At 49.1% G+C, this 25,194-nt stretch overlaps 2 protein-coding genes across 3 annotated transcripts; one reads left to right on the forward strand and one right to left on the reverse strand.

Moving 5' to 3' along the window:
• Positions 1-159: 159 nt before the first annotated feature.
• CNOT6L (CCR4-NOT transcription complex subunit 6 like) lies at positions 160-19,723 on the forward strand. Of its 2 annotated transcripts, none has more exons than XM_050320547.1 (12): positions 160-304; positions 12,867-12,988; positions 13,201-13,387; positions 13,879-13,964; positions 14,116-14,205; positions 14,975-15,043; positions 15,352-15,509; positions 16,057-16,211; positions 16,484-16,635; positions 17,330-17,554; positions 18,016-18,218; positions 18,459-19,723. In XM_050320547.1, the coding sequence occupies exons 2-12, from the start codon at positions 12,877-12,879 to the stop codon at positions 18,669-18,671; spliced, it is 1,650 nt and encodes a 549-aa protein (XP_050176504.1). In that variant the 5' UTR covers positions 160-304; positions 12,867-12,876; the 3' UTR covers positions 18,672-19,723. The 2 variants fall into 2 exon arrangements, with proteins under 2 accessions (XP_050176504.1, XP_050176503.1); XM_050320546.1 differs by lacking the exon at positions 160-304 and adding an exon at positions 2,836-3,039.
• Positions 19,724-23,536: 3,813 nt separating this feature from the next.
• Positions 23,537-24,975, reverse strand: LOC126642756 (C-X-C motif chemokine 2-like). The gene is made up of 4 exons (XM_050320625.1): positions 24,912-24,975; positions 24,283-24,418; positions 23,917-24,000; positions 23,537-23,825 (listed from the first exon to the last, which is right to left on the reverse strand). Exons 1-4 carry the CDS (start codon positions 24,973-24,975, stop codon positions 23,690-23,692), a joined length of 420 nt encoding a protein of 139 aa, XP_050176582.1. The 3' UTR covers positions 23,537-23,689.
• Positions 24,976-25,194: the final 219 nt, after the last annotated feature.

Genomic DNA, 25,194 nt, shown 5'->3' on the forward strand with positions numbered 1-25,194 from the left:
CCGATCTCCCGCGGGGTGGCAGGGCCCGGCCGTGCGGGCTGACACGGCCCCGCGAGTGCCCGCCATCCCCCCCGCCGCGTCCCCGGCACCGCCCGCCGCCTCCCCGCGCCCGCCCCCGTCTCCTCCGCCCTCTGCTCCCCGGCTGCCGCCGCTCCTCCTTCTCCTCCTCCTCCTGCTCGCCGCCGCCGCCGCCGCCGCCCGGGCCCCGCGGCTCCGTCCCCGCCGCCCGCGGGCCGCCGCCCGCATGTCGTGGGTGCCCGCCCGCCGCCCCGCCGGCTCCGCCGCCCCGCCGCGCCGCATGCAGGTGAGCGGGGGAGCGGGAACGGCCCCGCCGCCATGTCGGGCCCCGCCGGCGGCACCGCGTGAGGGGGGAGCGGGCACGGCCCCGCGGGGGGAGCGGGATCGGCCCCGCGGCGCGGCCCCGGAGGCCGCGGTCGGCGCTGCAGCCGAGCCCCGGGCGGCCGGCGGGGATGCCGTGGGGCTGGCGGGGGGCGGCCGTGTGGGGAGCCGAGGCCGGGGGGGCGAGTCCCGGCCCTGGGGTGAAGCTCAGCCAGCGGACCGGTCCCGGCCGTGAGGCAGATCCCGACCGGGGCACGGATCCCGGGCACGGGACAGATCCTGGCCATGGGGTGAACCCTGGCCGAGGGGTGAATGCCGGACGTGGGGTAAATCCCGGCCGTGAGGCGAATCCCGCCCGAGGGGGAAATCCCGGCCACGAGGTGAAGCTCGGCCATGGGGCACATCCTGGCCATGGAGCAAATCCTGGCCATGGGATAAATCCCAGTCGTGGGACTAATCCCAGCCGTGGGGTGAATCCCAGCCATGGAGCAAATCTTGGCCGTGGGACAGATTCCAGCCGTGGGGTAAATCCCAGTCGTGGGGCAGATCCTGGCTGTGGGGTAAATTCCAGTCGTGAGGTGAATCCCAGCCGTGGCGTGAATCGTGACTGTGGGGTGAACTTCGATCACGGGACAAATCCTGGCCATGGAGTGAATCCCGACCATGGGGTGAAGCTCGGCTGTGGGACAAGCACTTGGCCCTAATTACCTCTGTGCCAGCCCACGTCCCACAATAGAACCTTCGCCTGGCACCGTGGGTGACCCTCCAGCAGGTTGGTGGAGGTGTCTTCTGGCAAAGGATGTTTTTGAGGTGAGGGTATGTTTGTGGTGAGGGTGTTTTTGGGGAGACACTGGTCTCACCGCCTTTTCCTAGTGATCTCCCTGTGGTCCAGTCCTGTGGAAGGAGGATGACAGCAACGTCACCTGCAATAAAACCTGTGCTGCCAGCCCAGGCCACGGTGCTTGCAAATAGTAGAATGCACCTAAACCCCGAGTTTTTGTCCCAGTTTGGGACTTGGTTTTTAAACTGAAGTGCTGGTGGTAAACATGGCCGAGGGCTCGGTTGCTCCCAGCCACACACCAGCTTTTGTCTGACCTCCTGGAAATCTTTAGACCAGTGGCTTTAATCGGGCCATGTTGGAAACTTTGAATAGGCTGAGTATTTGTTTTGGGGAGGTGCAGCTTCTCAGGAGCTGGCCTGCTGATAAAGATTCTAGGTGGCCTTGGTTAAGCGGGGAATTTCCTACAGTTAAATTCATACCTGTGCCCTCCCCTCTCTGTGACACTTCCCCACCACCCAAAAATAACCTGGGGGGTAAGAACACCCCACCCTGAAGTCACTCACGGTGTGCAGGCATGACCGATGATGAAGGTGATGATTGTGTGTTTATCTTTAAAAAGAAAAAAAAAGGTACATTATTTCTAACAACAGCGTGCCACAACCCAAGGAATTCCTAGAAGCTGTGTCCCGGTTTGGAGGGCCAGAAAGCTCTGAGAAAGGTAGAGCACGGCCTCTACAAACGCGGGACTGCCAGTGACTTTACTTCTGTGTTCTCCCTATGGAAAACAGGGAAATTTGTGCTGCCAAACATCCCTCTCCCACACGCTGGCAGTGCCTCACACAAGATCCAGGCTGGCTGGAGGACGGTTGAGGTTTGCTTTGCGGCGCGTGTGAGTGCCGCAGCCTGACCCAACTTCCTGGACGTAGCCCTTCTCCATGGCTTTCCTTCCCCTCCCACAGGGTGGTGGGAGGTTATTTGGAGCTTGATTTTATAATTTCTCTCCGGAGCAGATGGGCAGTGTGCATTTCTGACATCTCGCTGCTCCGTGCTCTGGAATAATGATCCGCAGTATCCTGTGGACTCACCCAGACAGAACTTCTGCTTGAGCACCAACTCGGGCGTTAAATCTCCTCCGGGGATTTTTGAAGACGCCAAAAGTCCTGTTACAGTTCAGCTCTTGGGTTTCACGGAGCAGTGGGAATTCTGCAGTGCTCTGCTGTCTGCTAAACAAATCCCGTTAAACACTTTCAGTTTTGTTCCCTTCTTACTATTAAAAGTGAGGGCGGGCTGCTCTGAGTGCTGAAGTACGGCACAATTTAATTTATTCCCTTTTATCTTCCCTTGCTACGGGGGCTCTTCCTCACTTAGTTTGTGTATTTAATTGAGGGCTAAAGTGCAGTGTAAACGGCTCACAGGTATTGCCGTGTTCCTGTGTGAAGTCCAGTTTTCTTCTGTGCTTGGAAGCAAGAGATTCATGTGCCGGGGGTAAGACAGGCTCCCCATCATCAGACTGTTGGAAAAACACAGGACTTTGCAGATCCGTTTTAGTGGCTCCCGAGTTTCCCCCCAGGTTTGTATGGCAAACTTCTGCTGGCACAGCTCTGTCTGCGCGCGCGGTGCCGGAGTGTGACCCGTGACCGACAGAGCTGTGCCAGCAGAAGTCCCAGCTGCAGGAGCAGTTTATCTGCAGAAGTGCACTTTTACTGATAGAGCTTGTTTTCGTCTTCTAAAGGCTGTTTTTCCCTGTCTGCCAGTAGAGCCCCGTGTTTCCAGGGATGTAGCGTGCTCAGGTATTTATGTGCCTGGCTCGGAAGGGAAGGCACGGCTGCTCCGGGTGTGCTTGCTGTGTGTGGCTCTCCTCTTCCTGTCCAGAATCTGTAGGAGCTCCATCAGTTTGCAGTGGGAATTCTCTTGTGGAAGTAAGTGATGGTATGGCTGCTTGTTTTCTTTTGGTCCAGAGGTGTTGGTAAAACTTCCATCTTCATGTTAAGACTGGGATTACTTTTCCTTCTATGTGGACTGGGGCTGTTTTCCATTAATACCCTTGGTTTTGCTAAAAACCCAGGCAAGCTTTTGACCAAGTTTAGCTTTCGCACCAGTCTTCGGAGAAATAAGCCAGAAGGTGATCCCAAGGTGCATGTGGACTCTGGTAGGAAAGTGAAAAGGCACTAGTGGAGAAAAATTAATTAATTTCCACACTGGGTAGGTCTCTATTTAATTTAAATCTAAACCACCAAAAATTAAAACTTACATTTAGGTAGATCCCAGCAGCTGCTGACTTTTTTGTTCAGAGTCAATGTGCACAAGTAGGGAGGTGTACTTCTTTTTTTTTTTTTTTTGTTACTAAAACCTGCCCGAGGTCATTCTGGTTTTAAGGGGTAAAACTATGTGTCTGTAACCTGCATAATTTCTAAGCAAACTTTTTTTTGAAGCACCCCCCAAAAATTCTAAAAAACTATCAGAAGACACTTTCAGGTTACTTGAGTTTAAAAAGGGAGATAAATCCAAATAAACAGCTTGCTTACTGTTTATTGGAAAGAGCTTTTGGGATGCCAAAAGGGCACTCGAGGCTTGGGATGTAACCTGATTTGCATACTACTGAGAAAGCAGAAGCAACAGCGGAGGTGACTTTGGGAGCGTAAGATGGCATTTGAGAAAACTTTAAAAAATAACTTAAAGTATGTCTTAGGCATATTTAGATTCAGGAGGATTTGCTGTGGATTTACTACTTTAGAGCATTAAATGCTAAGCCTCTTGTAATATTTTTTTTTTTTGGTCCAAATTCTGTGGTTGCCTTGATGACAGGCTGTAATCAAGGCTTGGGTGCTGCTCACAGTGTAACTTCACCTGATTAATTCTTTGGGTTTCAGTGATTTGGCTGTGCAGCTTCTCCCTCTCACCTGTAAGGATAAAAAAAAAAAAGACTGTTTCAGGATGTTTCTTTATAAAGACAATATTTCTGGAATTCTGCTGCTCTCCTGTGTCATAAAAGGCTTGTGTGAGGAGAGTTGAGCACAAGGAAAAAAAAAATCCATCCCCACCAGAAAAAAACTCAGCCCAAACTGAACTTACTCTGAATAATAGAGAGCAGTGGCTCTGGAGCCCTGTTTAGAAGTGAAACCTTTGCAGTTTCTTGGGCAGCTCCCAAAAAGCGACTTTAGGAGTGTTCAGACACCGCCACAGAAAGCAGTTTGACAGGTGGTCATTGAAAATGGGATTAAAGATAGGCAGAAATGCACTATATGGTGTTCTACAAGAAACACATTTTATCCCTTTCAAGGGGAGGCATTAGACCAGCCCTCAGAAAAATGCTCCAAGCAGTTGTAGCCACAAGTCAGGTGCAGTGAGTGAACAGAAGGATTTGGGAAGCTGCAGCAAGGAACAGGACAGAGCCCCACTGAGCTGTTGGGTGTCTTGCACACGAGTAATTTAACTTCAGCTTGTAACCTGCACCTGTCCACAGGGAGCAGATAAGGTTGTGTGTGTGTGTGTGTGTGTGTGTGTTCACCCCTGCTTTGGCATTTCCTGATGTAAGTGATTAATGGCATTTCTGATTTACCTGTGGAGCCTTTCCCCTTCCCAAGTTAGGCACACACCTGTGGTCCCTGGAGGCTGGGTTGGAAATGGGAGCGCGAACCAAAGCTCCCGATTAAGTGTCCTTTATCCCCCAATCCTTCCACAATTGCTACTGCAAGTCAGCGGCTCCCCATACTGCTGCTTCCAGCTGCCTGGAAGTAAAGACCCAATTAAACATCTGAAATGCTTTTTTTGAAAAGCAAAAAAATATTCCCGGGCTGAGGCAGCTCTGCAAAGTGCAGGAGAGGGAGGAACGTTTAGCCTTGTGTTGCTGCAGAGGGACCCCCGGCTTTGCTTTGGTGTCAAACATATTTTTTCTTTCAGTCCATCAGATTTCACAAGTACAAAGAGAACTACAAAAACCATAAGCTTTTGGCCAAGCTGTTAATAATAATCAGGATTTGTGGATGGTGCTCAAGTTCGCTGTTTACCCTCTAGGGCAGCTGAATGAATTGCTCGGGTAGTTTCCCCCTCGCTTTTCAGGAATGCTTCCATCTGAGTGAACATCTTTGTGCCTTCTAATCACAAATTAGTTTTGCTTTCCTTTTTTTTTTCCCCCCCTTCCTAAGAAATCAATCTAAAGGCCCTCTCAAAAGGCTCTGGCTTGGCTTTAGGGACAGTCTGGAGAGAGTGCTGAAGACTTGCTTCTGCAGGCATTTAGCTCTTCTTTTTTCCACGTGGAGAATATCCTTTGCTCTTCTCCCTGCTCCAGGCTGGGAGCTGGAGCAGAATTTAAACTCTCAGAGGGAAATGTGAAGGTGTCACCCAGTCATCCATGGGGATCAGCAGAGACGGTAACCACTGCCAACCCTGTGGAACTGCCAGCCTTTCCTGGCCTTTCCAAAGGGCTGGTTCGCTCTCTCCTTGTCGGAGCACGTATCGGAATGCACTGCTCAGCCCCTGCCCTCTCCAGGTAAAAGAAAACACTCTTTTCCACGTTTCCTTGGCCTTGTGGAACTTGCAGCACCGGGCAGGAAAAGGGCTATTGGGGCAGTGCTGAGAGTAGCTCCAGCAAACTCGCTCCTGCCTCCTCTGTACCTTAAAACTCAATTTCTCTCTCTTCTGCCCCGCTGATTTCCAGCTGGCCCTGGAAGGAGCCAGCACAGGATAAATTCCCCGCCCCGCCGAAATTTCCACTTGTGAACGCCTTTCCTCTGAGTCCCTTTTTGTTTTGGAAAGTTAAGAAAGCAAAAGGAAAGCGGGGCCAGATGACTTCTCACATACCAGAACACAGTCCCAGGTGCCAGGAAGAGCCGGGTTCCCATTGTCAGCTGGCCCTTGGCTTGCAGCTCTTCCTCCAGCCAAATTGCATTTTACCCCTGGGAGCAGTTCCGTCTCTAGGCACGTGTTTGTACCTGCGCAGCGAGTGTCCTTCTTCTCCTCCTTAGTCTGGAGCAAAAGACTGTGAAGGAGTGGAGTTCACCCTAGAAATTAGCAATATTTTGAGGGGGTGAGAGAAGCACATCTGTTAAGTATTTTGAGACCGGGAGGTTTGAGACTAGTCCTGTGCTGAACTGCAAGGTGTTTTTCTGCCTACTTCCAGGTGCTGCCTGTGCAGGTAAAGGTGGAATAGTTCGGTTTTAAATCACTGGCCGTTTATTTCATGGCAGGCCTGGACAAAACAACCCTGGAAGTGCGCGTGGGGAGATGAGTCAAACTCACAGGCATTTTCTACTTGGAAAATTATGTGGTTTAAAACCTTCAGCTGTCAACAAGGCTTCAGCATTCCTGAATCCATACCTGCCTCTTGCACGTACTGCTGGGTCTGTGCTCTCGCTTTACACTCCACTTCTGTAAAGCAGGGTGGGTTGGACTGTATTTCCCTTCTTTAACTTCCTCTCAGAGAACTCCGTAGTTAACTTCTCACGTGCATCAAAACTTGCCAAAGTTATTCCCTGGCTTTAGGTGAAATCCCTTTGGGTGGCTGAACAGAGGAACCCACAGGTTCAGCATCTCTTCTGGCACAGGCTGCCCTGAGAAGCTGTGGCTGCCCCATCCCTGGAAGTGTCCGAGGCCAGGTTGGACGGGGCTTGGAGGCCAAACCAGTCTGTGATTCTGTTTGGAAGTTCAAGTATGGTGTAAATGCTCATGGGAAAGACTGGGATAATCAGATACAGAAGCAGCTGAACTGTCTTTCGATATCCAAATGATATGCTTTGCTCAGGCTATCAGACAAGCTCTTTTTACTTCCTGGATTTAAAAAGCAAAGTACATTTAAATACACCCTATGCAGAACAGGGTTTATGCCTATAAACTGCTCTGTTTTTGTCTCTTATCCTGAGCATACAAGCCCAGCTACTTTGAGCACTGGGGCAGCATCCTGTGGCCTGTTCAAACTGGGCTCATTTATTGTGCCAGCGATTGCAAAACAGTTTCCACTATTGGTGTGTACTTTTTCCTTTGTTTGTTTGTTTTTTTTTTCTCTTTTCTCCTCCTTTCTTTTAAAATCTTTACTCATCCAAACCTACATGTAGCTGAACAGGGCAGGCCTTGTAACTTTAAAGCTGTCTGCAGTGAGTTTTTATGGTGGCAGGCTGTTAATTATTGCTGTGAAGAACAGATTGTGGGTGATAAGCCGGGCCTTATCTCTGGATCGTGGAGGGAGAGTAGCTGAAGTGTTGCTGGGCTTTGCTTATTTTGTGAAAGTGCTGGCAGCCTCCCACTGAAAGGGGGAGATAACATCGTGGCCGTGGAAATAATCTCATTTCTTTTCTCCCAGTACAAACTTTTCTTTGAGGGATGAAAGGTTATTGATGATTCCAGCTATATTTTAAAGAAAGGTTCATTGAGAGGGCCGCTCCCCGTTTACTGATTCATGATTCCGATGGAGTTTTCCTCAAAAAACAGGTCGATAGCTGACTCCTGTCCAGTTATTGATCCCGAGGAGTTGAATGAGACAAGGTGTTGGCTGGCAGCAACCTGAGCAGGGTCTTTGTCATTCCTAAGCGGTGACTGAATGGCTGTCGATCAGGCTTGTCAGTAAAGCAGCTCTTTCCCTCAGGTCTCCGAGGGACTTTCACACACCTCAACACTTGCAGCTTACTCTGTTGTGGCTGCTGGGAGTTTTCTGTCTCCCCAGTCCTGTGGCTGTCAAACCAGTCCTAGGAAAACCTGCTTTAAGCTGTGCCCCGTGCCCACAGCCCGGGACAGCGTGTTGTCTTGATCTGGCGCTGGCTGCTTCCTTCCCCACACTGCCAGTGACTTCGGTTCCTAATCCTTTAAGCTACTCTGTCCTGGATCTCATTAGAAGCCCAGCACTCTCCAGGGGCTGGAGCAGCGTTGCAAGTGGGTCATTTCTCTGAAACACTGCAAGATATTCGTGTAAATAAATAAGTATACTATTTAAACCAGCCCTTTGGGGGCTTCTGATTAGATTTATTTACAGGCTGGCTGTTGAAACTCTTCTTGCTCTATAATAGCCCCTTGTCAGCATTTCTGCTAAGCAGAGCCTTACTTTTTGGGAGTGACCTGCCCTGTGTTTGCATGTAAACAAGCCCAAGGAGATCCTCTGAAAGCATAAAGCTATAAAAGTCACCTGTAGACAAAGGCAGGTGTCCCTCTGCTGTGACTTGGTGCAGATATTCAGGAGCTGTCATGCACACAAGGAGAGTAACTGGCTACTTCCAGTAGAGCAGACACTGTTCTTTTGGAGTGCAAACTGAACGTTAACTAAATACAGAGATAAAAAATACCTACGTAATGCCTTGTAGTATTGCCATGCAGTAAATAGTTCAGCTGCTCTTGTAAGTGAGGGTGTGACACGGAGGAAGAGGAAGGGTGGAAACCTGGATATTCTTATGTTACCTGTGATTTAGGAAAAGACTCTGTGCTTCATTTAGAGGAGATGAGGGAAGGGGGGGAATAACTAGTGGGTGTATGTCAGTAGGACAATTAACATTTCCATCAAGTGTGTGCCAGTTGGCTCTAGAATTAATCAAATACAGCTCGTTCCCTCCCTTCCCACTCCTCCCCTTGGCTTTTGCTGGTTTTCTCCAGGGTTTGCTTCTATGGCTTGGTCTTTGTTGAAGTGATAACAGGAAGCCCCCTGAGATCCCACCACTGCTGAGTTTACTGCTGGCTGCAGGTTCATGGTTACCTCTTACCTGTCCCTGTTCCCACCCCCAGCTTTTATTTATTTCCTTGTGCTCTGTGCCACAGAGGATTGAGTCTGTCCCCTTTTCCTTCCCAGCACAAACATCCTGGCCAGTGACACCTGGGAGGAACAGCTCTCCATCCTCTCAGCACCAGTACAGAGATCCCCAGAAGTTTCAAGTTAAGGAATTTAAAGGCTGAACCTAAGGGTTGCAAAGATGTTTAACTCTCCTTCTGTTGGTAGGATACTTACTCATGGCCAAGGAGTCTCTGTTTATGTACTTCCATTATACTTTCCTCTAGGATTATTTGAAATCTCCTCAAAAATTTGGGTTTGGGGTTTTTTTTAATTAAAAACCCACAAGGAGACATTTGTATTTGCTTCCCTGCTAATCTTTGCTCCCAAATAGGTTACTTGGAATAAGAAACTGAAAAGAGAACAGTACCTGGGATGGCACGCTCTGGGTGCTCGTTGGACTCTGGGTAGAGACAGCAGACACAGAGGTGGCTGGACACATTCCTGCAGGGAAGAGCCATGAGGAAAGCTCAGATCCAAGCAAAAGGCTATCAAAATTCCCCACTCCCCAATATTTTCCTGCTGGTGTATGCACACTAGATACCATACGTATGGATATACAAAGTAGTTTACCCTGAGCTAACATGTCTCTACATATCCCACTATTAGCAGGGTTTTTTAAAATCCCCTTAACGTACCCTTAAAAAACACCTTCTTTTCCTTTCTCCCAGAGTACTGTAAGGCAGTTTTTGTGTTAGTAGGTATTGGCTGTGCTGCTCATCTCCTTAGGGAGGCCGGAATGGGAGGACTTTTGCCACACACTCCTGAAAGCAAAGCACGCTTGGTGCAGACAAGAGCCTTCCTCTCCTCCCTTTGCAGCCGCTCGGGCCTGCTTACCAAATACATAAAGAGATATTTAGATCACAGATAAACAGATAGAAACGTTTCCCGGCTCCCAGTCCACCTTCCCAGCGTTAAACAACACGTGCCGGTGTGTACACACACACACACACACACACACCCCCTCCGGCCCGTCAGCCGGCAGCACTGCTGGGGCCTGGGAGGCATCACCTCACCGCGTGGAGGGGGCTGGCGGGTGCAGAGGAAGGAGGAGTGATTCAGGGCTGTCTGCTGCATAGTTTTCAAAATGCTTCAGCACTTTGACTCATCCATATACAGAGGCTGGGGAAAAAAAAAAAAAAAAAAAAAGGATGACAGAGAATGTCACTCTGCTGGAGGGAGGGTTTGGAGTTGTTCCAGACATCCATGAGCGCAGGGCTGCAGGGAGATGCAGCCACAGCTCTTTTCCATTTGCTTCCTCGTTAGAGACAGGCAATTCATTTATGCATTGAGGTATGAAAGAGCTTAAACAAAACATGCTGTAGTCACTGTAATTTAAGAAATGCGTCCTCTACCCTCCCCGGGGAAGGGACTGCTTGTCTGAAACCCAGAAGCTCCTCTTGTTTGTTGCCGAAAAAAAACATACCTTCAGATTAAAAGCCTGTGGTGCAGCCTCACAGCTCAGCCTTTCTTCTTTGACACTCCACACCTTCAGTACTGTTCCATTATTCCTTTTTTTCCAGGCTTTAAATGATGGTCAGCGTGTGCCATACACAAAAAAGCAGCCAATGAAACAGAATAAAAAAACAGAAGTAAAAAAAAAAAAAAAAAGGCAGGCCTGGACCTACTGCTGGCAAACCCAGGACCTGCCCCTGGCCCTTCTGATACACACCTAAGCCAGGGCTGCTTAAACTCACCTGGAACCACACTTACTTAGCAATCCTGCTCTGCCAGCGAGCTCCAGGTTTTTGGGGATGGACTTGGACTCAAAGACTTATGTTAGGAGCCCCCAGAGCTTAAATACTGTTCTTACTAACGCACTGATGTTGTCATTTTCAGGTCTTCTTTAATTTACGCAAAATCAGGAAGAGATTTTGTGTTTGATTTACCCAAAATCAGGGTCACACTGTAAGTTTACAGGGTTAGATCTGCAGCAGAGAGCAGGTTTTAGTAGTCTGACGTTTTCCAAGGCTAGCCTTTAGAAGAAAAGCCAGCAAAAATTTGCACTGATGCGCATCTAATTTTGGGATTAACTGATTCGGGGAACTCAGTGTAGCTCCCTGAAGACTGAGCAAAAGCAGGTTGGGATTTCTGGATATTGTTTTAGTTCCAGGACGAGCAGAGTGGGAGATGGGAACGAGGCAAAATTCATTTTTTGCTTAAAAAAGAAATACACATGGTGGCTTTCAAGTCTTGCTCAATGTTGCTGTTATGTAGAAGAAAAAAAAAAGTATATTTGATTTAGGTTTGTTTTCCCTTTTCTGTAACTGTGGCAATGACACTGCTGCCCATTTGACTCACTGTGATTTCAAAGCTGTACTAAAGTGAGTAACAGCTGAAAAATGTGCGTGTCTTTGCCTGACAGCTCAGGGCTCATTTCTTTGGAAGGCCTCTGACAGCCACAAATCACACTGAATTGGCAGAGCACTTGTGTTAATGAGTGCTGTTTCAACATAATTTAATTGGGTGCTCTGCCAAGGAGGAAACTGCAATCCCGGAGCTGTTGGATGGTGTCACCTGGGCAGTGGTCACCTCTGGGCTGCTGTGGATGAGCGTGGGGTGACTCAGATGGTCTCACCACCATGGTTTTAAGGGCTTCTGTCACGCAGCACTCACCCAGATCCTGGGAGCTGGACGGTAAAGTTTGCCATGTCCTGGGTCCAGATGTGGTAAAATACAGATTGTTTTGAGATGTGACAGATTAAACAGCAAAACAAAGACCCACCTGGGTCAGGTCAGATGTTTGATGATTAAGACTTAGAGATCCTTAAAGCTCCCTTCTGCCATAAACCCTTTGCTGGCTTTCTGCTCCATTTTCCCCCTCAGAGCTTTTGTGTTTCCCCTTAGCAATCTGTTCAAGTGCTCCCCACTCCTGCACGTGCACTTGTTGAACAGCGAAGATAAATCCAGCAAAACCCAAGCACCAGAGATTTGGCGCTCCCAGGGCACAGCCTGTTTGCGTTGGGAAAGGCCGTTCCTGAGTTTGGGGTTCTGGGACAAGGAGCGAAGGATTTCAGGTCTAATCCCTTGTCCTTAAGTAACCCGTTCGTTCACGGCCCCGCTCCGGGCGGTGCGAGCACAGAATCCTCTTATCCCGTGGCTCTCCTTGCCGTGTGACTTCACCTGGAAATAGCAGGGGGCTATAATTAGACGTGGGGCTCACATCTGCCCCTGGGATTTCCTTGGGCATTGGGGAAGGAAGCAGCAGACCTGTAAGTGAGACCCTTCTGAGGGGACAGCCCTGCCAGCTGCTGCTGCCGTGCGATGCTGGAGCGCAGCTTTGGCTGTCTGCATCAGCTGGAAAAGCTTCAGCGCTTTACACTCATAACGGGTCTGTGGGATGTCTCTGTCAGTTGGACTTGCTGAAAAAAACCTCAGCTTGTTTCCTCAAAGGTAGCTGTTTTAAGAGCTTCGCAGCTATTGCAGCCAGTTGTAGGAAAGGTACGGGGGGAAAGCTGCATCCTGTGGAGCAGCTGCTTTGGATTTGTATAAAATCAAGGCTTGTGGATTTTGTGTGTCTGGGGAGGAAAAGACCAGGGAACAGCAAACTCACCTAACCTCGTGTTTTATAACCAAACACACACAGTCCTGCTCAGCACAGCGGTCTGGGGAGGTATGGGAGAAAAGTTCTCCTGATATATTTGAGTGGGACACTGGAACTCCCTTCTGACTGGAGTCAGGACAGTGAGATGGGATGAATTTGGTGTGCCCTTAGGACGTGGGTGCATCTGAAATTCATGTTTTGCACTGGGCTGGAGCCCCATGTGCCCAGAACTAATGAGAGCTTTACCTGAGCCCCTGGGCCATAAGGAGTGAAAAGGTCTTGGCTGATCCAAACATGAAGAAGCACAAAAGAGGAAAGCTGGACAGTTAATGGGAAAGTGGAGCTAATGAACACGAGACACAAACTTCCAGGACACGGTACTGCGGCGTGTCCCTGGGGAAGGGCGATGAAGGAGTGCTGTCGAGCGGCACACCGTAACGGTTGTGGTGGTCTTTCAGACTAACAGGGATGCCAAAGGAAAAATATGATCCTCCAGATCCTCGCAGAATTTACACCATCATGTCAGCAGAAGAGGTAGCCAACGGGAAGAAGTCACACTGGGCTGAGTTGGAGATCTCAGGTGAGTTGGTTTGGGTTTGAATTCCGGCTGTTGCTGCCCCAGATCACACCGGACGCTTCCAGACAGGGGGTCCTGTTGTGAACGTGGTTTTTCTGGGGGAGGAGGAGGGGTGCTGGACTTCCACACTGGAAATCTCATCATTCTGCCATCCCCTGCAGTTTGTATCCGATGGTTCCAGAGTGAAGGGGTGGTTCCTTGCTTTTCTCTTTCAGGCAGAGTGCGGAGCTTAAGTTCGTCGCTCTGGTCGCTGACGCACCTGACGGCTCTGCACCTCAATGACAACAATCTTACTCGCATTCCACCTGATATTGCCAAGCTCCACAACCTGGTTTACTTGGATCTGTCATCCAACAAACTCAGAAGTTTACCAGCAGAACTAGGAAACATGGTATCTCTCAGGTGAGAGGAGTTTCTCTGGTTGTCGTCTCAAAATTTTGTATCGTGGGACTGGGAGCAAGAATTTCAGTTTGCTTTCTGTTCTTGTATTCCAAATAATCCTGGAAAACTCCAGATTGGTGCAGAGCTTCAGTTCTAATAATTACTTTTGGGTTCACTGCCCTTCTTTTCTGACCACTGATACATCACTGTAAGCTGTAAGTCTTCTGTATCACTGTAAGTCTTCTGCTCTGAAACATTCTTTGAGGCTTGGTGATCATTGCCTGCTGTTTAAATTCTCCCTGGTTTCATTTTTTCTTTTGGAGGTTTTGTGGCTGGTTTTTTTTCTCCTAATGAATGTATTTCCCTTGTGCTTTGACACAGGAAGACTGGCATATCTTTCCATAATAAATTCAGGGTGAAAAGCGTCCTCTTTGAAGATGAGCAGCGTGCAGTGCATCAGGAGTTTTCTTCTGCAGTGATACTCACACAAAGTGTTTTTGCATTTGCTGCAGGGAATTGCTTTTAAATAACAATCTGTTACGGGTTTTGCCTTATGAACTTGGACGGCTCTTCCAGCTACAAACCCTGGGTTTGAAAGGTGAGCTCCTTCCAGTTCCATAATCCTACGAGTACTCAGGAATTCCTGAGGGGTCTGGGCTCAAAAGCTTTGTTTGTCACCTCAAGGCTTTTTGACAGTTTGTGTGAGATGTTAAGCTCATCACCTCACTGCTGTTTTCTGCTGTTGGCAGGCAATCCTTTATCCCAAGATATTCTCAGCCTCTACCAGGATCCAGACGGAACCCGAAAGCTACTGAACTACATGCTTGACAATCTAGCAGGTACAGCCCTCCAGATCTGGTGGACAAAGGGGGTTTAGGAGTCATTTGCTGCTGCAGTGAGATTCTGATCCACTGCAGTATTTCCTACCTGCTTTAGCACTTTTGTCAGGTGGCTCCAGTCGTACCCACAAACACACCCTCACAGGCCCTGCACGAGGCTGACATGGAGTGTTGAAGCCTCTCCCGTGTTACAGCCAGCTGTTCCCACTGGTTTCTGTTGGAAACCCTTCAGTTACCAACCAAGTGCAAAGTTTTCTTTGCTGAAGCCATTTTGGTAGTTCCCACTAAACACGGTCATCTGAATGCACACAGAATGCCTAATTTAGATTGAGAAACACCAAAGCCATTAAGAACATCGAGTACCTGAGTTAAATCCTGCTTCCTGGTTCTACATCTGAGCCTTCTGCTTTGCTACTTGGTGGCCCACAACTGCAGGAATGATGGATACAGGGCAAGGTTCTTGGAGAAGGGATGTCTGAAGCACACCAGGATTTACCCCTCCTTCTTAAGCAGATTATTCAAGGTGCAGGAGTATTTCGGTGGTGCTTGTAAATCTGAAAACAAAGAGACAAAAACAGTCATGAATCTTACAACTGAGAATTTTGCTCTTACTAGAGTCATTTAAATTAATTTTGCCTCCCTGGAGCATAAAAAGACTCGGGGAGTCGGGGGTACAAAGCACATTATTGTTCAGTCATCACTTTGACTTAGAAATTACAACTTACAAACAGGAACCCTGAGTTAATCACTGGTTTAATTTTTTTCGTAGTTCATCCAGAGCAGCTGCCTCCAAGGCCATGGATTACTTTAAAGGAACGAGACCAAATTCTGCCCTCAGGTAACTCTGTGGTTCTTATCCCTGTGTTTGCACAACACCACGCTGCAAAACTTGTCTTGGGCTTCATTTTCCTGGATCAGAGTGAAAACAGCAATTTGTGTTCATTTATTGGAACATTCAGTGGAACAATTAACATATGGCTGTGCTGTAAATGCAGTTTTTGTCATTTGAGTGGGATGCTGGTATTTCTTTTCCATGTTAGGCTTTGCCATAACTCTTCCAGCCACTCTTGCCCAAGCAAAAGAGTTCATAATTTGCAATTTTCAGAGGTTGATAACCTTTCCCTTTCTTTCTTCCTTTCCCTCCAGCTTCATTTACAGTTATGTGTTACAATGTGTTGTGTGATAAATACGCCACCAGGCAGCTCTATGGCTACTGCCCGTCCTGGGCACTCAACTGGGAGTACAGGAAAAAGGGAATCATGGAAGAAATCGTCAACTGTGATGCAGATATCATTAGTCTTCAGGTAACTGGAAAATAACTGCATTTTCCATCAGCAACAGAAAACATGAACCTCTAGAACACCTTTAGAATGAAATGTTCCCTTGAGAACACCACAGTCACTTGCTGGACACCAAATTCCAGGGCTTCCCAACACAGGCTCTGTGCTTGTGGGATCAACCTCTGAAATCCCCTGGGAGCCCAAATGTTACCACAGAGAGAAGGCCTCGTTCCAGAGGTGAGAGACTGTTGTGCCAAAGGGCTCCCAGGTGACATGTCAGCCCCTCCCAGATATCTGTCAGCCTCTCCCAAGCGTTAACCCAGGACAGTGTCAAAAATACCAGGTGTAATCTCCTGCTATTCCAAATACACCTGTCACTTTACCTTTGGGAGGGATGCCAGGATGTCCAGGGATGCAGATGCCTCCCAGCAGGCCGCTAGTGCAGGGAGTGACATGGCTTGTGCAAACAGCAGCTCTTCGCCCCGGTGGGAGCTCCTGACTGCAAGCCGAGGCGGGCACAGGGAAGGGTTCCCTTCACTTCTCAGCCTGAGGTGTTTGTGTTCAATTCCAGGAAGTGGAAACGGAGCAATACTTCACCCTTTTTCTGCCAGCCTTGAAGGAACGGGGATACGACGGATTCTTCTCTCCGAAGTCACGTGCCAAAATCATGTCTGAGCAGGAGAAAAAGCATGTGGATGGCTGCGCCATATTCTTCAAAACTGAAAAGTAAGGGGCAGGAGCAGCTTTTTAAAAACAGTTCAAACCTCAGAGCAGTTCTCAGCGATTAGGATGAAGTCTTGCAAAGCCAGAGCTCCCTTTGGGAATTTTCACTATTTCCAGAAGCAAAAATACACCTTTCAGATCACGTATAGAAACAGCTCGAGTGGTTTGGAACGGAGGAGGGGCTGTGTAAACAGACAAGTGGTGGTTTTTACACGGTGGCACTAGGGGGGCTGTGGGTCACCCCTGCTGACAGGTGGTTCCCTGTGTTGGCTCAGGTTCACGCTGGTGCAGAAGCACACGGTGGAGTTCAACCAGGTGGCCATGGCCAACTCGGAAGGTTCGGAAGCCATGCTGAACAGAGTGATGACCAAGGACAACATTGGAGTCGCCGTGGTGTTGGAGGTGCACAAGGAATTGTTTGGGGCAAGTGAGTATGACCACGGGTGTTCCTGGTGGTTATTCAGTTCCACGGAAAGGCAGGAGTTATTCCTAGTTATTCCTAGTAAATCCATCGCCTAGAATACTACTCCCAAGCTTTTATCCCCCCTTACTTCATTAAATTCTGCTTGAACAACTCAGCTTTCCCAAGGCCACCGTGTTTACACACATTTGCTCTTACCAGTAGTTGACAATAATGTTCAACTTCTATTTTCAACTCTCTTTTTTTCTCCCCTTGATTGACTCCTTCCACCCTCCCCCAGTGATTAGCTGTCAGTGCTAACGTACTGATGTGGAAGAAGGAGATTATCAGGTATCTTTTCCTGCCTCTTGATTGACTGACTGTCACATTTTCATTAAGTTTGATCAAGATGCAGCAGACAATTCCAGCATAGACAAAATTGCCACCCTGCTCTGTCTGCGTGGCTGGGGTTTGATGGCTTCAAAGGAGGAGAACAGCTAAATTCCAGGCCTGGAAGGAGCTGCCTGAGACTTTGTGCCCCCCCTTGCAGCTCAGGTAAACAGTGAAAGCAGTGACAGTGTCTTGCAGCCAGCTTCATTGTGCAGGCATTTCAGCAGGTTTGAGCCATGAAAACACATCCATCTGATGGTGAGCAGCTACACCCCGAGGATTAACAGGTGGGAACAACCTTTCACTGCCAGAATTGTACCTGTTTATCCAGGTTTGAAATCGCTTCACATGGACAAGCAGCTGCTCATCGTGGCCAATGCCCACATGCACTGGGACCCCGAATACTCAGATGTTAAACTTGTCCAGACCATGATGTTTGTCTCAGAACTGAAAAACATCCTGGAGAAAGCCTCGAGCAGGCCCAGTAGCCCGACAGCAGATCCAAATTCCATCCCTCTGGTGCTGTGTGCGGATCTCAACTCCCTCCCTGATTCAGGTAACACTCGGCTTCGGTTTTAACTTGCCTTTTTAGAACGTTTGAATCCTCGTTTTCCTCTGAGGGTGACGGGGCGGTTTGCACTTCCCTGGGTAGGGATGGATGAAAGCTCCCACAGGAACAGCTGTCTTTGGAAATTCGAGTGGAGAGACTGAGTCCTCTGGTTGAGTCACCTGCTTTCCATAGTCAGCTCTACACTTCGGGAAAGCTGGTGGTACCTACAAAAGTGGAAGAAAGCACAAATAGATCTTAACTAAATCATTAAATAAATACCTGTGCCTGGAGCAGCAGTGAGAAGTAGGAAACATGCGAGTTCCTGATGAAAACTTCCTAAGGAGACAGCTTTGCTTTGCTAATTAACATCTTATCCAATCTCCTGGCGTGTCTTAGTGGTGTTTCAGGTTTTAACTCTGAGGCCAACATTCCCTGAGTCCTGTCTCCCTAAATCCCCCTGCCAACAGGTGTAGTGGAATACTTAAGCAACGGCATAGTGGCTGACAACCACAAGGACTTCAAGGAGCTGCGTTACAACGAGTGTCTCATGAACTTCAGCGGGAATGGGAAGAACGGAGCTTCCGAAGGCAGGATCACACACGGCTTCCAGCTCAAGAGCGCCTACGAGAACAACTTGATGCCTTACACCAATTACACTTTTGATTTCAAAGTAAGCAGCGATTTGTCTTAGTTCCCTGGCCCTTGGGCGTGCTTCCCTCTGCCCCTGTAGGTGCTTCATTGCTGCTTCCTACTCCTGCTGTTCCTGCCGCTCACAGCTTTGCGGTTTGCTGGAATTTTTGAGCTCCCAGGCTGGCTGTGGGTTAATGGGAACGGATGTCTTACCCCGGTCCCGGCGCGGTGCCTCTGGCCAGTCCCTGTTGTCACGCCGGTGTCTCCCCTCTCTCCGCAGGGTGTGATTGACTACATTTTCTACTCCAACACCCACATGAACGTGCTCGGAGTGCTGGGGCCTTTGGACCCTCAGTGGCTGGTGGACAACAACATCACTGGGTGCCCACACCCCCACATCCCCTCCGACCACTTCTCCCTGCTGACCCAGCTGGAACTCCACCCTCCGCTCCTGCCTCTCGTCAACGGGGTGCACCTCCCGAGCCGGAGGTAGTGCAGCCCTGCCCCTGGAAGGGCACGGACCTGTCCCCACGGACCTGTACACTTGTAAATCCAAGCATATAGGAGTGAAGTATGGCCAACCTTAAGCTGCTTCTTCGAGCTCCTTTTCCTTATGTGTTTGATATGAGATTTTGCACATTTTGGTGCATATTGGTATCATTTGGCACTAGGGCTGGAACCAAAGTATTATTCCCCTTTCCAGGTTTTTAATTTAATTTTTGTTTTGAGTTGTTTGGGGTCTTTTTATTTTATTTTAAACTGGTTTTTCCTTTTCAGTAGGAAGCTGCACTTCTAAACGGACAAGTGAGATTAAAAACTTGGCATTTAACGTATTTCAAGGTAATGCTTTTTTCCAGAACGTGGCAAAATGAGCCAACCTTTTAAGAGAAAGAAAAGCAAAACTAGAGATGCTTGTTTTATAGGAAGAATATTAGAAATACTGTTTGTTTGAACCCAAAACGGAGACTGAACTCTGCATCCAACATAAAATTTGCACATTAGTGAAGCACTTAATACCTGACTATAAATGATTGGCAGAGTGGCCCTGCCCCTCGTCTCACTACTATCAGAAAACCAAAGATAGCCAAATATCTATGATCAAATTCGAGCTCTAAATCCTCCTGATGCCAATTTATTTGGGAGCTGTTGTTGGTCAGGGTCGAATTAAAAAGCTGCTGGTTCCTTCCCAACTGTTAATGCTCTTTGGATGTGTTGGAAATCCTTTTTTCCTTCCTTTTAATGCTCTGGGTGGCCAGTTCAAAACCTTGTGCCTGAAGAGGCATTAAACATTGATGCAATTTTCTGAAAAAAACAAAACAAAACACAAACCTGTTTGGCTGCTTAATGTTCAAAAAAAAAGAAAAAAAGGCACAGTGATAGGAAAAGGTCGTGTCTGTGTTTTTAAGTTTTTCTTTATTCTGCTTTTTTGCTGCTATAAGATTTTCTTGAATTTCTATTTGAAACTTTTCATGCACTTTACTGTTTCTAGTCTCCAAATGTGATATTTTTAATAAATGAAAAACATTTTCCATGATGTGAATGAAATTTTTAAGCAGATTGATAAGCCTATATTTATGTCTCATTCGTATGCTTTAAAAAAAGAAAAAAAAAGGTCCAATTTAAATTGTGAAATTAGTTTTAAATAGTAAGGAGCCATCTTCTGTCTTGCAAAACTGCCAAGTCAGGCTGTTTCTCTTTAAATTAAACATTTCCTTTGTTGGGGATATTATCCGTAGATGAAAAAAAAGACCCCAATTGGACTTAGAGGAGAAACTATTCCCTGACTCTAGCTGGGGGTTGGGGACGGGGTGGGGTGGGCCAGAATGCAAAAATGGGTTCAAAAAATGACACCTTTTCCCTTGGAAAAGAAGTGCCTAAAAAATGGAGGCGTCATCCATGGTCTGTGATCAATTGGAAGCAATGGGAGCTGGGGGAAATTCCTGTGCAGCACTTGATTTGTGCAAAAAAAAAAAAAACAACCAAAAAGCCCCCCCCACCCCCCAAAAAAAAGAGCCCTTTCCAGAGATGGATTTTCCTCTGGGTACAGGTATCTCTGAATATACCTCAGCCCTCCCCACCTGGCCATGGCACATGGATTTGAGAGTACTGGAAAGTAGAATAGCATGAAAAACTTAATTCTGTGGACATTACCTTTCCGTAACCAGCTGCTGTATGTTTTTTTGGGAAGGGGGATGCTCCTCTCTGGAGGTGTGCACTGACCTGCTCCTCCTGTTCCTCCACACACGGTAATCCCAATGTGAGCAGTGATTCCCACCATACTTTGCTCCCGGTATTCTTTTGAGCTGTTTGTATGAAATGAAATTTCCAAGTCACCCATGGTTGTCTGTGAACTGCAGAGGAGTTTAGGAATAAAAACACAAACCCCACACCAAACGCTTTGTAGTAATCGGAGTGGGAGAGGATGGGGACAGAAAAAACCCAAACCCTGGCAAAAGTTGTTAGCTGCTCAAGGTGGATTTTCCTTTGGTTTCTGACAGTTCCGTTGCAGGAAGGTGTTCCATTGGATTTTCTCTGCTGCCAAATGCACTTCCCAACACCCATCACACCGTGTGGTTCTTAACGTAAAAATGTTACTTTAACAGACATTGCACCAAAAAAAAGTCATGTTTATGTTTCAGTCAATACACATGTTTACCTGCCTTTCTCCTGTCCAGCTCCCTTCTGTTCTCCCTTCCCAGCAGGAGCAGTGAGGGGAATGGTGCTTTTTTCCCAGCCGTTCTCTCCATCACCACCCCTCAGTTCCCAGCATGTCGCAGCCGATACCTGGAAAAAAGGCTCCAAGCCCTTGCCTGCTCCTGCCTTTCCAAAACACAGTGCCTGGTGTCCACTTCCCAAGCGACAGCACTGCCTAAAGCAAGCAGAGAAAACAAAATCCAACACCCTTCTACAAGCAACTTTTTAAAACTCAACCTGGTAAATCTGTTCCATACGGGGGTTTTGCGTGTGTAAATATATACATATATATATATATACATAAAAAAAGAGAGAATTTTGTACAATGCAGCTGAATATTTTTGTTTCCTTCTTTCACTCTAAGGAGCGGGAACAAGTGTGAGCAGTCAGGGATGGCCCAGTGAGGTCTCAGACCACCTTTCCTTCTCCAGGTATGACCTAGTGGGGTCCCAGACAACCTTTCCTTCCCAAGTGTCCTAGTTGTTCTGTTTTATGGGCTAGAAATCCCAAATCTTGGACTCTTCCCCTTTCTAGAACGCAGCTTCGACGTGATTTCCACCATTCAGATAACATGGGGAGGGCTGATAGGCTCCCACCTTGCCAACTCCTAAATCCATCTTCACCCTGTCAAGCTTCACTTTACAAAGGTTGTGAGCATCTGCAGCTCCCACTTAATCCCAAATATTGGGCTTTTGAAGACCAGCCTTCCACATCCAGGCTTGGGAGAGAGATGTCAGCTACAAACCGTGAGTGAGAAATTGAGACCTCCAAGGTTCAGATCCCTTTTTTAATCTGGGGTTTGCTCTGCTCAGGGAGAAAAGTGTGGAAATTCAGAGTTAATGCAGAAGGTGATTTAGGGAAAGACTTTAGGGACTCGGGGACATCCTTACCTGGCACGCTGGGACATGAGAGCAGCAGGAGGTGGTTCAGCTAAAATCAGCATCACAGAGCAGCAGGTCCTTGTCCTGCTTGGTTACCACGGAGGTGGGATGTTCTCCTGGGGGGTCTTCCCGAAGTACATGCAGTTTTTGGGTAAGATTGCACAAGTTTGGTCACGGACCCTCCTTCCCTCTTTCTTCCCTTGGGTATTTTAAGGTGATACAGACCCCAAGAGAACCTGGTGGGAACCACTTATATCTTAACCCTCTCTGCCAAGCATCACTTTAAGTTAAAAACAATTTTAGGAGAATATTATAAAGCTGTAGATCCAGGTATGGTGCGATCCCTCCCTGTGAGACTGATGAAGACAGTAATCCCAGTGCTTGGGCTCATCCTCTTTGGAGGCTCCCACCCCATCCCACAGTGGTCATTTTGGGAGCTTGGTTTTTTTTTTTAGTCAGATTTCTTTCTTGTGCGTTGCCTTTGCACCCATGAGGTCCCTTCCCTGAAGACACAGAAGTGCCTGTGGAAGGGGGGGAGCTGCAGTGTCACTCCCGGACATGCTTACGCTACGATTTTAGGGGGATTTACGCCTTGTTTTATGGAAAGAGCAGCTCTGCTTTAAATTGAGGGCTCTCCAGGCTCTGGGGTGGGAAATGCTGCTTGCTCTGGACCTGGTGTCACCTTGCCAGCTCAGTCCCTATCTGGAGGACCCTCGGAGGCTGCTGTTCCCACCTGACACAGGGACAGGGATAGGTCTCCCGGGTTTGACACCAGCCCTCAGCACCAAACATGCGAGAGCCAGAGCCTTCAACTGAGACCTGAGCAAAAAAACAGAGAAATTTGCTTATTGCATGAATTCCCATGGAGTGGGGACAGCAGAAACCCAGGCTCCCCTCACAGACCCAGCCTGGGGACAATCCCAGTGCTGCCTGAGCTAAACAGCCCAGCCTTTCCATAAGCTCTGGGCAGCTGGGGAAAGGGAGGTTGTCAAAACCCCAAACTGCGACTTTTTTTAGTACCTTTTTAAATTTTTTTTTTTTAAATTTAACCCTTGTGGAGATAGGATATTGCTCACCTGTGATGGATAGGGCTAAACATCCACTGGTTTCTTCCCACCTGTGTGCTTCCATGTCCTTCTGCAGGCAACAAACAGCCCTTTTGCAACCAACTCTTGTTCCTGAGGAGCACAGTGTGGGAAGGAGGGGGACACAGGGACCCGCCGTGTGTTTCCCAGCTTGCCATTGCCCCAGGATGCATTTTTGGCATCCAGGGGGTGGGTGGACAATGCAAATTTGATTCCTGCACACCTCAGACACCTTCTCCCAGCACGGCCAAGCCAGATTGTAAATGGGGATAATCCTGGGGCCACGTCCACACGTCACACCTGTATCACCTCGGTCCATGTGGCCAAGGGACATTCCTGTGCCATGCCAGGCTCCCCACCCAGGAAGACAGGGCTCCAGGGGGAGAGCTGCAGCCAGTCACCAGGAAATTTCCTTGTATCTCCTATTTCTCCTGTGCTTCCACGACCAGGAGCCAGCACCAAACCCCATCCAACTCCTGCAATGCCTGCTCCTCCCAGGAGCTGTCAGGAAAAGGCAGAGGAAAGGAAAAACATCCCGGGGCAAAGCGACCGAGGGCTTTGTAGTGCCACAGTCCCATCTAACTCCCCACCCCAAAAATCCCAATTTTTCCAAAAATACGGGGAGAAAGAGCCGCCATAGCTGAGGGGGGAAACACATTGATCATTTATTGATGGTGCCCGGGATGGGCTGCGGTAGCCTGCGGGAATACGGCGGGATCCCACGCGGAGGGAGACGCCGGGTGTGCCTGAGGGAGGAAAGCCTTTTTTGTCGGGAGGCAGGGAAAGGCTCCTGCCCGTGCCAAAGCCCCGGGAGCAGGGCAAGCGGCAGCGCTGTGCCGTGCCCCCCTGTCTCAGAGCAGAGCGGCCGTGTGGCTGCTGTCCCGCGGGGAATCCAGCGGCGGGGCCGGAGCGCGGGAACCGTGAGGGGACGGGAACCGCCGCGCCTCCCGCCGCGGCCGCGCCGCCGCCGCCCTCCTGGCGCCGTTCCTGTTTGCGGGAGGGAAGACAGGGAAAGGAAGAGGTGAGGAGGATGGGATCGCCCTGCCGGGGCGTTGGAGGTGCCGCTTGTCCCGCGTACCTCTCCGTCAGCCTGTGGATGAGCAGCTGGATCCAGGGCGCCTCGGGGGCCACGCACACCCTCTTGTTTTTCTTCAGCGTGAGGCTGCAAAGGCCACAAGACCCCTCAGCCCCTTCGCACACCCCTTCCCCAAAGCTTTTCCAACCGACAGAGAAAACTCCCCAGCACGGATGTGAGCACACCCTGGACAGCAGGGAAATGGGATTTTTGGGCCGTGACCCAGGAGAGCCACACTGAGGGGAACCCCCTTTAAAACAGGCGGCGGCGGCCCTGCGCCTCGCAAGAGTCACCCCAACATTTGGGAGCTGCAGAGAGGACACAAGCACCCACAGCTTGCAGGAACTGCTTCCCAGGCTTTCCACTTACACGATCTCCTTCCTCCGGCAGTGCAGACCCGGCGGCGTGACGTCAATGGTAAGGATCAGCCCCAAGTTGATGACCTGGGCGGTCGATTTGATGCACTTGCACCTCATGTTGGTCAGCAGGCTCTCCAGTGACAGACCTGTGCCCCAGAGCAGCCCACACCAGGTCTCGGCCCCCCTGAAGGGGAGGTAGATGGGGTGGACATCCCCCTCCCCATTATCCCATCCCATCCCAGACACTCATGGGGCCACTTGCAGGGCCAGGCCGATGTTAAGGGGGTTTGCAGCAAGGCTAATCCCTCCCATCACAGCCTCTTTGCCTGTACATGGAGGGGGTTTAGTAGCAGGGTTTGAAAACTTAAACAGTATTTTATGAATTAAACCCTCTGCCCACCCACCAAGCACTCAAGTTTCACAAGGGTCTGAAAGAGAAGCAACTTAAACCCATGAAACAAATCTCCCAGTCCCAGGCATCCCCCTCCATCTTAGCCACAGGATTTAAAAGATAAGCTCAAAGGCAGGTGAGAGACAAATTTGAAAGCTTAGCAGAGCCCACACTCAGCCCCATCTGGGACACCCAATGCCACTATCCAGGGATTTGGAGAGGGATGCAGACACCCCAAAGCCACTCACCGCCCCCAGGCACCAAGTTGCTCAGGAGCAGGAGCAGGGCTAGCGCTGTCGGGAGCAGCCGCATCCTGGCTGCCCACCCCGAGCCAATGCAGGGGCTGCCTTATAGCCAGCCCTGAGGGGATTTCACAGGCTGGGAAGGGCCAGAGAGGGAGGAAAAAGGAGATGCCCCCACGCTTCAACTTCCCTGCCTTTGCTTCCCCCACACACACGTGGCCCATGAAAAAGGCGGAAACCGCCACGGCCGCCTCCTAAAATCTCCTGTTTGTCCCAGGTTTTTGGGGAA

This window comes from Myiozetetes cayanensis, unplaced genomic scaffold, assembly GCF_022539395.1.
Source record: "Myiozetetes cayanensis isolate MyiCay16 unplaced genomic scaffold, myiCay2020 scf24, whole genome shotgun sequence".
NCBI lineage: Eukaryota > Metazoa > Chordata > Aves > Passeriformes > Tyrannidae > Myiozetetes > Myiozetetes cayanensis.

Excerpts from the sequence above, each read along its gene's own strand:
- LOC126642756 (XM_050320625.1), bottom strand. The coding sequence starts at position 24,975 with ATGCGGCTGCTCCCGACAGCGCTAGCCCTGCTCCTGCTCCTGAGCAAC. Across the intron at positions 24,419-24,911 it reads CAACTTGGTGCCTGGGGGCG|GTCTGTCACTGGAGAGCCTG; the intron begins GTGAGTGGCTTT and ends TCTGGGGCACAG. Across the intron at positions 24,001-24,282 it reads TGCCGGAGGAAGGAGATCGT|CCTCACGCTGAAGAAAAACA; the intron begins GTAAGTGGAAAG and ends TGGCCTTTGCAG.
- CNOT6L (XM_050320547.1), top strand. The coding sequence starts at position 12,877 with ATGCCAAAGGAAAAATATGATCCTCCAGATCCTCGCAGAATTTACACC. Across the intron at positions 12,989-13,200 it reads GGCTGAGTTGGAGATCTCAG|GCAGAGTGCGGAGCTTAAGT; the intron begins GTGAGTTGGTTT and ends TTTCTCTTTCAG. Across the intron at positions 13,965-14,115 it reads ACAAACCCTGGGTTTGAAAG|GCAATCCTTTATCCCAAGAT; the intron begins GTGAGCTCCTTC and ends TGCTGTTGGCAG.